We start from the raw sequence: 13,005 nt of genomic DNA on the forward strand, positions 1-13,005 counted from the left end.
TTATCATTCTTAGATCCTCTGGAAAGGCTTGACAGACAAACGATATCTTGAAATTGAAATTAAGTAAACCAACAAGTCAACTGGATTATCTTGGTCAAAAGTTTTACCACTGCTCTCAAAGGCAATTAGATCAACTCATATGAGAAAACAAATTGATCCTTATTAAATATTTACTGTAAGGCCTATGCTTTGATAGTAGAACCTTGTATGTCCCCTGCACTTGTTAGCTTTTATATGATTCAATATTGCAAGGCCTTGGTGCGTTGTGCCACAATATATTCCTACCAGGTAAAGGAAGTTTTCTATGAACTGTCTACTAATAATGATCAGCCTTTCCCTGACCTAGAACCTGTAGACTGGGTCTTTGGAAATGACATCAGAGTAAAAACTTTTCTCAAGCCTCATTGAAAGGAACCATACCAGGTTCTAACTATTCACACTAAAGCAAAATTTTAAGGTCTTGACCCTTGCATTCTTATCTATCAACTAACAAGCTCCCCTAGGCTTTGGGTCTGCAACCTACAAATGACTTAAAATTAGGCCTTCCCTAGAAGAAGATGACATCAAAAAGTAGAAAGCTTTCCCAAATAATGAAATAAGACTCCATTTTCTCTCCCATCTCTGTCCACTAAGACTTCATTTGGTTTGGCATTAACACAAAATGTTCAAGCTTAAACTTTAATTTTTATGAGGAACTTTTGCTATTTTAAAGGAACACTTATTGTTCAAAGTTTAGCTACTCTCACTAAACAAAGTAATTGCAGGATACATAATCATCTAGAAGAATGAAAAGAATCATAACGAATAATAGAACTTGGTCCCATATGCACTTGGGTGAGGAATTCAGGAAGCTGGATTTATGAAAAAGTTTGGTATCATGTTCTTGCCAAGTCAGGTGATATTAATGATCAACTGATTTAGCACTGGGGAAAAAACAAGAGAGTCAAAGAGACACTATAACTCCTATTGATTTTATTACTTACAATTTATATCTGTGCATAGAAAACCTTAGTGGAAATCGGCCTAATCTAGGCAGTACTCCAGATTCCCTCTGTGGTTTGACACAGATTGTGGAGACTGTAATCCTATATACAATGACACAGATATAAAATCAGAACGTGACCATGATACCCTCAATCACATCATCAAAGAACTCACTAAAACTAGACATTAATTCAATGGAAACTTTAAAGATAATGGAATACTTCTATAGTTTCAATATACAAAATAGACAACAGCTTTATTTATTGAATAGATCAATGCACAGGACATATTTGGAAACCAATCATACTATATTGGTAAGGGCATGCATGGGTTATTTTATCAAATACATAAAATGTTTATTATTCCTACTAATTTAAACCATAACCACTCAGCCAATGTGCAGATGCAGATATGAGAAATAATAACCAATTTAAAAAATCTCGTCAAGACCATACACACCAGAAAAGTGGAGGAGCTTCAGAGAAGGATAAACACAATACATGAAGAAAGCACCTAGAAGAAAAGATCCAGGAGAGATCAGCGAGTAAAGGAAAAGGTCAACAGAATGACGAAGACTTCTTCCCTCCCTCTCTTCCTTTCTTCCTTCCTTCCTTCTCCTTTGTTTTTGAAAGGATCAAGGGAAAAGGCATAGATGTGAGCACTAACTTAAAAAATAAAACATCAAGAGAAAAGAAACATTTAAAGTGGATTTTTTAAAAGTCTCACTGAACACTATGTGCTATAATTTGAATGCATTCCCCAAAGTTCATGTGTTGGCAGCTTGATCCCCAAAGAGGTGATGCTGGAAGGTGGGGCCTGACAGGAATTATGTAGGCCATGGGGCACTGCCCTCATAAATGGATTAATGTCATTACTAGGGGAGTGGGTTCTTTATAAAAGGTTAACTTTGGCTCTTTCCTGCTTGCTTCCTTCCTTCCTCCCGCCCCCTCTCTGCCCCTCTCCTTCTAGTTTCCATCAAGGGATGACAAAGCGAGAGACTCTTACAGAAACCCACTCTTCAACTTTGGATTTCTAGCCTCCAGCAGTGTTAAGAAATTTCTGTTCTTAAAATTATCCAGTCTCAAGTACTCATTGTAGCAGCACAAAATCAACTAAGACACTATGAAATGAAACACATTAGCTCTCTCTTAAAAATGTCTTTAGCCTAAGTCCATATTATTACTCTGCAATGAGTTTAAATTTGAATTTTTAGTTTCTTCCAGATACAACAAAGTGCAGAGACTGGTTTAAGGGAATAACAGAGCAGCTCAAGTGGACCCAGCTACATATGAAAAGGACTTAACCCAGTATCAAGTACATCATAGGTGCTCAGAAAGTCAAGCCTCACAATAATATAATCACATCTTAAGATCTTAGCTGGTACTACTTTTATCTTGAAAAAAATGGATTAGAATAAGAACTTTGTTATATAATACAGAGTAATGTAAATTAAAGGTCCTGGACTCAAGTCAGGTGTCCTGGACTTAACCCCAGACCCCCAGGTCTGCCAAAGGTATGATCCCATACAAGTTACCTAGTCTTACTGAGCTTTGGTCTCTTCAACTGTAAAACAGGAATAATAAAATCTGCATTGCTGTATTTACAAGACTGTATTAAAGATCATATAAAAAAAGATCTCTGAAAAAACTTTGTAAGCACTGCACTCTTTACCTAATATATGGCATAAAACACTGCCGATATTATCAAAGTCTAGTTCTCTACCATAGCAAGCTTCTCTCTCAGAGGGCATTTGGCAATACCTGGGTATATTTTCGGTTGCCACAATAAGGGGTAAGGGTTCTACTTCCATCTAGTGGGTAGAACATTCACATATTCATAATAACTTAGCCTTCATTCTAAACTCAAAAAAATTATATATAAATTCAAGACAATGTTCACAATTCCATGCATTTGTATATTCACATTATAGTAAAATGTCTTACATGGTAAAATAGTTTTAGACCATTAATACCTTTAAATTATCCAGTAGTTTATAAAATTGCAAATAAAAAGCTATAAAATATTTTAGAGACTTACTTCTCTGAAGTCATGTAGTACTTATAGAGCAGAATTAACCTCAAACCTATGAAAACTTTTTAGTTCATCTAATTAAGCAATATATTTCTAAACTATGCTTCAATGCTTTAGATTAATTTATATAGTCCTTGATATCATTTTAAGATTTTCTTTTTTAATATTTATTTTTTAGTTGTAATTGAACACAATACCTTTATTTTATTTATTTATTTATTTTTTTGTGTGGTGCTAAGGTCCGAACTCAGGGCCTTACACATGCTAGGCGAGCATTCTACCACTGAGCCACAATCCCAGCCCCAAAATTTTCTTAAAATGCTTTTTATTCCTAATTACATTCTTTAAAAAGTCAAAGAAAAAAAAATACTTCAGAGTCTTATCTAGAGGTCTTTTTTTAAAAAACACTAATGTCATCAAGGTCCAAAGGAAACTAATTTTTAGTCACTATTTAAAATTCTACAAAAAAATTTAAGCTTATCTGTCACTATAATCCCCAGTCATTGGCAGTAGGGCACAAAGTACATTGCTAAAAATTAATACTATAAAGTTAAATTTAAATATGACATTGAAAGATATGTATAAAAATTTAAAATTTCATTAAAATCTTACATATCTCATTTGTTGAGTAATTTAAGTTATCAAAATAAAAAGACTCCCACGTGCTAAACAGCATCACTAAGCCATATTCCACATGCCTAAAAATACTGCAACTAGAAAATTCATTTTTCATCTTTTAAGCTTTGTAATTGACTTGAAGCATATATGAGCTCATAGAATAGGACATAAAGTTAATGTGATTTTCTGCCTGACAGAGATGAGTTACATTTCTAGTATAAAGCAGTAGAATGTCTTTGCCCTCATCTTTTGATATCATTCTTGGAATTTTTCCAAGCTGTTACATATATTGCTTCTAAATTTGTTGCTCCATTAAGAGTTACCAGAATTATCATATCAGTGTACTATCTAAGGGGCAGGGGCTCAGTGGTGGTGTACTTATTTGCCTACCATGACTCAGTTCCTGGGTTCTATACCCATTACCAGAAAAAGAATATATATGCTGCCTAACTTTTCTTCAAAGCTGAATACTCTGATTTTTCTTGTCTGTCTACAATCATGAAAAGAATCTGAAAAACTAATGATATAGCAATAATTGAAGTAAAAGGAAAAGGGAATAAGCCTCAAATAGGATATTCTCTGTCTACAAAGCACTTAAAATAAATATGATGCTATAACATGCTTTTACTATTACATTTTTAAAAAGGGAACAGAATTCCCTAATTTACTTCAATATTCTCATAAAACCAGAAACTTTCACATTATAAAATGATGAAACACAGAATTAAATGCTTTTTAAACTCCTGGAAAAAAATCACCTTTTTCAACTAACATGTAAGAAATTTAAAAAAAAAAAACACTTTTAATTTCATCAGCTGATTTTTCCTTTCATTTTTCAATGTTGATTTGCCTCATATTACCTGTTATTACCTGTTACAGTACCCCAAAGGTACATGGGTTAAAGGCCTGCGCCTTTGGATGTCAGTACTGGGAGGCTGTGGAACCTTTAAGAGGTGGGGCCTAGTGAGAGGTCTTTGGGTCACTGGGGGAGTACATGTGAAGGGGATTGTGGGAGCCCAGTCCCTTCCTCTTTCTCTCTTTTGCTTCCTGACTATAACATAGCTCTACTATTGTGCTTCCACCATGATGTGATCCTTGCCACAGCCCCAAAAGTAACAAAGCCATTCAATCATGGACTGGAATCTCAAAAGCAAAATTTTGGAGCCAAAATGGAACTTTTCTCTTCATAAGTTAATTATCTCAGATTATTTTTTACAATGACAGAAAGCTGTCAAACATATTACCTCTCATAACAAAGCATATAAAACCAACATATGTTTAACAGCTAGGTTACTAATTATACAATTCTAGCCATTTAAGAAACATTTCAGATTTATTATAACCCCATCAAAATTTTTCTCCTTTTACTTTTAATGTGTAAGTACAGTTTAACGAAGAGAACATTTTATATACTCCCAATTAAGATATAGGTGTACAGTCATTCTAATTCATTTTCTATTTCTTGAAATATGAAATCAAGATTTTCCATTAAAAAATTAATTCCAAACTTCTAAGAATGTGTTTAAAATCAAAGGCCTGTCTCATTCTGAATGCTTTTTTCTTTAAAACTAGATGCCAACAAGTAGAGGCCAAAAGTAGAGCAACTCATTGTGAATGTACCAGCTTCCAAAAGCTTGTTTGCAGGTCACTTAATTGGAACTTGGAATACAGTCTTCCATTGAAACAATGTTATAAATGGTACTTCTTTCCCAGGCCTTCCCACAAAAGCTCATAAGCAGTTTAAAAAGAAAATTAACATTAGATACTTTAAAACAAACAAACAAAAAATGTGCTCATTCAAGATATAAAATGTATCTCCTAATCCAATCCCTATATCTCTTTCTTTATTTGTATATAAGCTTTCTGTTACCTCAGAATAAGTCTCGAGAGAGAAGTATAAACCTGCATTTCCCACTACTATATGCCACCCAAACTCCTCCAAAACAATTATCTGCGATTCATCTTAAATTATGAAACCAGCATTTGTAACATTGTATTTATTCTTTTTAAGAGTTCTTGTGCTTGGAGTGATAAAGTGCCTGCTTAGGATATGGGAGGACCTGGGTTCTGTCCCTAGCACCACAGATACAAAGAGATCTGGCTATAACTTTTATCTCTCAAAGGACAGCAGTGTGTGTGTGTGTGTGTGTGTGTGTGTGTGTGTGTATACACAAACGTGTACATGTGTGTCTACATGTCCCAACTCTTAGAAAAGCATGAATCTGGGCCCTGAGAATGAATTAATACACCTGTGAGGGAGACAAGTGACAAAGGATGCAAGGATGACAAATGACAGAAAAACCTTTAACTGGGGAGAATGGGGTAAGGGGACTGGGGAGAGATAACCTGGTCAGTGTGGTCACAATGGAAACTTCTGAACTGAGATATTGCCACTAAGACAAACAATAGGAGAGAAGAAAAACTCCCTGCTTGAGACAGTTTTTCCTGGGGCAGAGGGAACCTGGCAAGACCAAGGAAGAACAGAGGATCTCAATAGAAAGAGAAGAGCTGGGATGGAAAGGCCAGAACAGGCAAAACCTTCCAGAACACACTCTGGAAGACTGTCTTTATCCTGTACCCACGGGGAAATCCTGAAGAATATAAGCAGGTAAATGACGTGTTCCAATCAAGGTTTAGAAACAACATCAATTTAGGTCAATATTATCACCCGAAGAAACTGAAACTCAAAGACATGAGTTCCCACAGTGGAGTTTATGAGGCTCCTGGCAGTCTAACAAGGACTGTGGGACCCCAAAGCCCATGTCCTTTCCACCATTTTTTTTTAAGTTGTAGTTGGACAGATACCTTTATTTTATTTTACTTGTATATGGTGCTGAGGATCTAACTCAGTGCCTCTCATGTGCTATGCGAGTACTCTACCACTGAGCAACAACCCCATCCCTGCTTTCCACTACTTACATACCTCATGGAAGCTGACAAGTGTAAGTTAGGCCACAGCAGCTAACAGGGGAAACAGCTGCAGGCAACTCTCTCCATCCCTTCCTCTAATCACCCATGGAACTAAGTGGTTGACAGAAGAATTTCTCTATCCCCTTCCTTCATGGCCTCTTTCCCCCACCTGCCCTGTCTTATCACATCACCCCACCAATTCTCACTGGAAGCAGACTATCAAATGGAGACAGGTGGAGAGGGTATGCAGAGTTGCTGCTGTCTACACTGAGAGCAAAGAAACAGGTGTGAAGGGTGATCTATAAATGAATGGCCTACCTAAACCAACACCTAGAAGTGTTTATCAAACACTTCAAAATTACAGTAAACAATTTCTAAACAACAAATCAAAACAAAGAGCCTGAATTCTCTTCAAATCATACATCTTCAGGGAAGCTGCTCCAAATATCTTCCATTCACCTTCCTTAGAACTTGTCCTTGGCTGGCTGTCCAGTAAAGAAGCTCTGACTTCCTGCCCTCTCCTAATTCCCATATGTATATACAATCCTAAATTTTAAAAAAACCTATCCAAACAACTTACAGATATATTTTAATAAATAATAGCTGATTACACTAAATTTCATACAATGTAAACACTTTTAAAGACAATTTCACTGTTCACCCACCAAAGAAATCAAATATGTATCAGTTAAACCAAAATATGATTCTTTTCTTTTAATTCTTTTTTTTAAAGAGAGAGAGAGAGAGAGAGAGAGAGAGAGAGAGAGAGAGAGAGAGAGAATTTTAATATTTATTTTTTTAGTTATCGGCAGACACAACATCTTAGTTTGTATGTGGTGCTGAGGATCGAACCCGGGCCGCACGCATGCCAGGCGAGCGCGCTACCACTTGAGCCACATCCCCAACCCCAAAATATGATTCTTTACTACATCAAATCTAAAATCTTGTATGGTAAATATTCTTGTATTTTTATGTATCTTTTCACTCAGCTAAACTGTATTTCACAAAATTCAATATTTCCTAGAATGACCCAATAAACCATTTTCATATTTATTTGATTTCAATTTAGTTTGATTTTTAGAAATTCATTAGCAAGCCTTAAAAAGCAGACATGGGTAAAAGTTACCTGAAAATGTTCCTGAGCAAACAGATATGACCCAAAATAAAACTCACTCAAATCTGGCTCAAAAACTGAGTCAAGATATAAAAATATGTGTTCCATGTGAGATATTCTTTCCTGAGGCAGTTTAATTACTACCTCAAGGTTTTGGTAATTTCAGTTAGATACACTAGTTTTCCCTCTTAATAGTTTCCCAGTATGAATTAATGGGCATCTTCCCATTTTCTATTATTCATACAACATTGATTTTTCAGATTTTTAAATAGATTTCTACCATAAATCTGTATGTAATATTAAATTGGTACAGGATGAACATCCCTAACCCAAAAACCTGAAATCCAAACATCTAAAATCTGAAATGTTCCAAATCCAAAACTTTTCAAGGGCCAATAAGAAGCCACAGATGAAAAACTTCACACCATACCTCACATAATCAGTCACAGCTAAGATGCAGGTGCACAAAAAAATGGTGTGTAAAATGACCTTCAGTCTCTGTGTATAATGTGTATATAAAACATAAATATATCTTTTTTTTTACCCCTGTTTTCGCAGTGCTAGGAATTGAACCCGGGCCTGACACATGCTAGCCAAGTGCACTATCTCTAAGACACACATCAGTCCTGTAAATGAACTTCATGTTTAGACTTGGGTCCTGTCCCCAAGACATCTTATGATATGTATGCATTCCAAAGTACAAAAAATCCAAAACGGTCCCAAGCATTTTGGATAAGTGATACTCAACCTACTTTAACAATGAGTAATTTTTAAAGAAACTTCATAGCAATAATCAGTATCACAAAAAGCACTAAGTAGCAAGAAACTTCAGTCTACTTTCTTCCCAGAGATTTGAGAATCCTCTTTTCCTATCCTGGTCATTGCTTTCTGCTCTTGAAGGATTCCTCCAATGTAGTGAAAAAAGTCTTGAAAAGGAACTTGACATGCTCTTTTTCCAAGTGAACTTTGCAAAATTATTGTTTAAATAGGATGGTTTAAATAACATTTTTCGAAACTATTGTTTAAATATATACCTGCTATTTAACTAGAAATTTTCCCTGCATGGTCCTACTAACAACCACCAAAGGTTCTTAGGAGCTGAGAGCAGCTAGGTTAGCAAGCATATAGTGTACTTCAAATAAATTTAATAAATAAAACTTCATAGTAAAAGTAGTTTTTAAAAAAAGAGTACCTCTTTGTTGGTAATTGGAATGGATAGGAAATAGTTGGGTTGATAGTCTTTTTGCCTTTTTTTCTTCTTTATTTGATCATTCTTGATTTGTTCATTTTCTATATTCCTCTTCAACTTTATTTGAGGTACATCAGTGACTAAGGAAAAAAGTCAAATAACAATGTGTCTAATACATTTATATAAGATATATGGTCAGAAAAAGAAGAAAACAAGCAACATAAGTAGCAATCATAATTTTCACACCTAAAGCAGTTGGCAAACACTTGTATAAAGTACATAATGGTAAATATCTCAGGCTTTGCAAGTCATAGTCTCTGTAGTGACTACCCAACTCTGACAAAACATAAATATTTTCCCATAAAACTTTATTTATAAAGCAGGCAGTATGCCGGATTTGACCTATGGGCCATAGTGCACTAACACCAGACCTAAGACACAGCTAACCATTCTCTCCACATGCCAGTTTTTATAATACTAGGAAACATAATTTTTCCACCCATCCCCAGTTACCTAACTCCATTCCACCAAGCCCCACCTCCTAAAGATTCCACCACTTTCCAATAATGCCACGGACTGAGGACCAAGCCTTCTACACATGTGCCTTTGTGCAGCATTCAAAATCCAAACTATAGTACATGGAATCATGCCAGAAAGTCTTTAGAGTCAATTTGAAAATCTTTTCACTGGCCAAAGATGAGATAATTAGAGCATCAAACTGAGTAATAAGTTCAATGGTGTAAAGCACATCAAATACGACTAACTCCATCACTTCATAATGATACTAAAAAGAAAAATTAAAATGAAAAACTAACTCACTGGTTAGTTTGGAAGATTCCAGAGAACCATTATTTTTAAAAACTGATGATAAAGTGAAAAAATAAAGCATTTACACCTTTCCTTATAACCAACAGAAAATAAAACAGCAAACTAAGGTAAGGTTATTCTCTATATAAATGCCCACCTAATAAATATAGAAGGATGCCAGTTTACTAGAAATACAAGGGACAGAGAAATATGTTAAATGACCAGGATAAGGGAACTTCCACACAACCTGATTTCTTCGACAACATTAAACATAGACATAACAAGAGACAATACAAAAGGAACAAAGTTAACACAGTATTTAAAAATCCACTGGCACTTTTAGCGTTTTAAATTGTTTAACATTTATCTGTTATACATGCAACTGTCTTCCTGTTTGTAGCAACTGATTTTTGCTCATTTCAAGCATTTCACAAGTCCATTTTGTAGATATCCAGAAAAGGAAAATCATATTCTCTCAAAAAATGGTTTTAATAGATTCAAAACTCCTAACAATTTTAATATCAAGAGAATGACAGTGTAAAACCTCAAATCAGAATATAATTTCTTGGTAAAAATACAGAAGTACAATATCTTGGTAAAAATACAGAAGTACAATATCAATAACTATTTAATTTTCCTTTCAACTGGATGACCTACCATTTTCTTTCATTAGTCATGACAGACAGTACCAAGTTTAAAATTATGTGATGAGATCTGGAGGGGAAGGAAAAGAATCTAAAGAATATTGTTTATATGGTACAGTTTTATCAACTCTTGTAATATGCTTTTTTTTAAATTCAGTGAGTCTACTGATATAAGGTCAAGCTGCTACACACTAAGTCCAATATCTTTTTTTCTCATTTGCATATAGTCTTTAATTTATAAAATTTATTTTTATGGCCAAAGTATAAAAGCCTTAAGCTTTTTTTAATTGAACTTCCTTTTATTGCTAACTTTGAAATCATAATCTAGGTTCTAAAAAACAATTTGCTAGTATTCGTTTTACTTACCTTTGAATGAAAATATAAACAGCAAAATATTCATTCATTCATTCAAAATATTCTAACTTACTGATAAAAATATTAAAAAGCAGTGATATAGAAACAAAAGGTAGAAAGCTTTGGCTGTGTGCCCTGTATCTTTCACTGGATTATTTAGAGTAACTTTATTGGTTAGTAAAACGGTCATCCGTGAAAGTATAGCATGTAAACTCATAAATTTAATTTACTCCACTTGTTAATTTTCATAATGATTTCAGTCACCATTTTAATGTGCTCTAATGAATTTAGTCTTGTTGACAAAGTTTGTAACTCTCTAATCCATGAATTTGGTTTTTTAAATAAAACACTCATGTCATTTTTTATGTAAATTATCTCATTTCTCCTCATGTTCTATTTATTCCCTCAAAAACTATAAAGGAGGGCTGGGGATACAGCTCAGTTGTTAGAGCACTTACCTCACATGCACAAGGCTCTGGGTTCAATCCCCAGCACCCCACCACCACACACACACACATACACACAAAAAAAAAAAAACCTACAAAGGAATAATTTATGGGAGAAATTAATTTAATTTAATTAAGTAGTCCATATGTTATTATGGGTTGGTATTTTTTCACATTTGCTTTTAATTAAAAGGCTGAAAATTAATTAAATTTTGTTTTCATGTTGTCTTTTTTTTCTTGTTGTTTAAGCTATTAAAATCTTTAAAGTAATCATTCCTAAAACTCCTTAGTTGTATTACTCAGAATATCATCTTCTATATTTCGTAGAATCATTCCCCCTTACTACTGGCAAATTACTAAAACTTTATAAAAAAAATTATTTCCCTCATTGCATTTCTGTGGAAATTAAGTAAGAAAACAGTGTTATACTTAATATAAAATACTGCCTTTAAGAGGCAAAGTTTTACAGAGGTTGTTTGTTGTTGTTGTTGTTGTTATAGTTGTAGATGGACAGCATGCCTTTATTTATTTTTTTTAATATGGTGCTGAGGATCTAACCCAGTGCCTCTCACACGCTCTGCCATAGAGCTCAGCCCCAGCCCACAGATATTTAATTTAGCAAATATGTTTAGGAAAAAATTTGGTGAAATTAATGAAAAAAATTACTGAGGCTAGCTATATGCTACAAACTTAATGACTTAACATGCACTGAGGAAATATATCTGTCCAACAATCCTGTGAGTTAACTACCATTATTATACCAGGATTACAGATAATGAAACTCAGCCTGGAAAAAGTACAAAATTAAAAAGTGCGGGAGTAAATTTTAAACCCTGACAATCTGATCCCAAGTATTCACATTTACCTACTACAGCATAACAGAGTAGATGTCCCCTAATGAACAGTAGCAAAAAAAGAAGAGGAATGAGTTTATCTACACCTGTGTTTACTGAATGAATGAAGCCTCTTTTCTTTTTTTTTAATGGTGCATTATAACTATATGAAATAATGGGATTCATTGTTACATATTCATACATGCACACAACATAACAAAATACTAACTCTTTAAACTGGGTGCAGTAGTGCACTTCTATAATCCCAGCAGCTTCAGAGCCTGAGGTAAGAGGATCCCAAGGGCAAAGACAGCCACAGCAAAAGCAAGATGCTAAGCAACTCAGTGAGACCTTGTACCTAAATAATAAAATACAAAATATGGCTGGGGATGTGGCTCAGTGGTTGAGTGCCCACAGTTCAATCCCCAGAATCAAAAAAAAAAAAAAAAAAAAAAAAAAAGACTAACTCTTTTTTTAAAAAAAGTTTTTAGCCACATTTAAAATTTTTAATTTCATTTTTTCATAGAAAGAATAAAGACTATTCACAAAATTTGAGGATTACAGAAACGAACAAAAAAAATTGCTAATAAACCTATTCCCTTAATACAATCACTATGAATTTTTGTGATAGATCACAAAGTATTTACACAATTGTAAAAAATTAACATATATAATTTTGGCCCTACTATTTTTCATTTTGTATCATATATTTTTATATATACATATATATGAGAGAAAGAAAATTCCCTATAACATTTTTTCAGAAATATTACTTATTTATAACTAAAAATAATTATATAATATGTAACCTAGAAACACTAATACAGCTTCATCAAATATTTCCTAAATCTGGATATCTGCATTTTTTAATAGTACTTTTAGCTTTTACTTCATCACATCAATAGACTAAAAGGTAAGAGTCATATGATTATATCAATTTATGCACAGAAAGCATTTGACAAAATACAGCACTCTTTCATGTTCAAAACACTAGAAAAACTAGGGATAGTAGGAACATACCTCAACATTGTAAAAGCTATCTATGCTAAACCCAAGGCCAACATCATTATAAATG

At 34.0% G+C, this 13,005-nt stretch overlaps 1 protein-coding gene across 2 annotated transcripts in view; it reads right to left on the reverse strand.

Annotated features, from left to right (window-relative positions):
* Akap7 (A-kinase anchoring protein 7) overlaps positions 1-13,005 on the reverse strand; it is a 124,280-nt gene that overhangs the window by 97,333 nt on the left and 13,942 nt on the right. For both annotated transcript variants that reach the window (XM_076859738.2, XM_076859739.2), the window contains exon 3: positions 8,850-8,986. In XM_076859738.2, the coding sequence (XP_076715853.2) occupies positions 8,850-8,986 (137 nt within the window). The remainder of the gene's footprint in view (positions 1-8,849; positions 8,987-13,005) is intronic.

This window comes from Callospermophilus lateralis, chromosome 6, assembly GCF_048772815.1.
Source record: "Callospermophilus lateralis isolate mCalLat2 chromosome 6, mCalLat2.hap1, whole genome shotgun sequence".
Lineage (NCBI taxonomy): Eukaryota > Metazoa > Chordata > Mammalia > Rodentia > Sciuridae > Callospermophilus > Callospermophilus lateralis.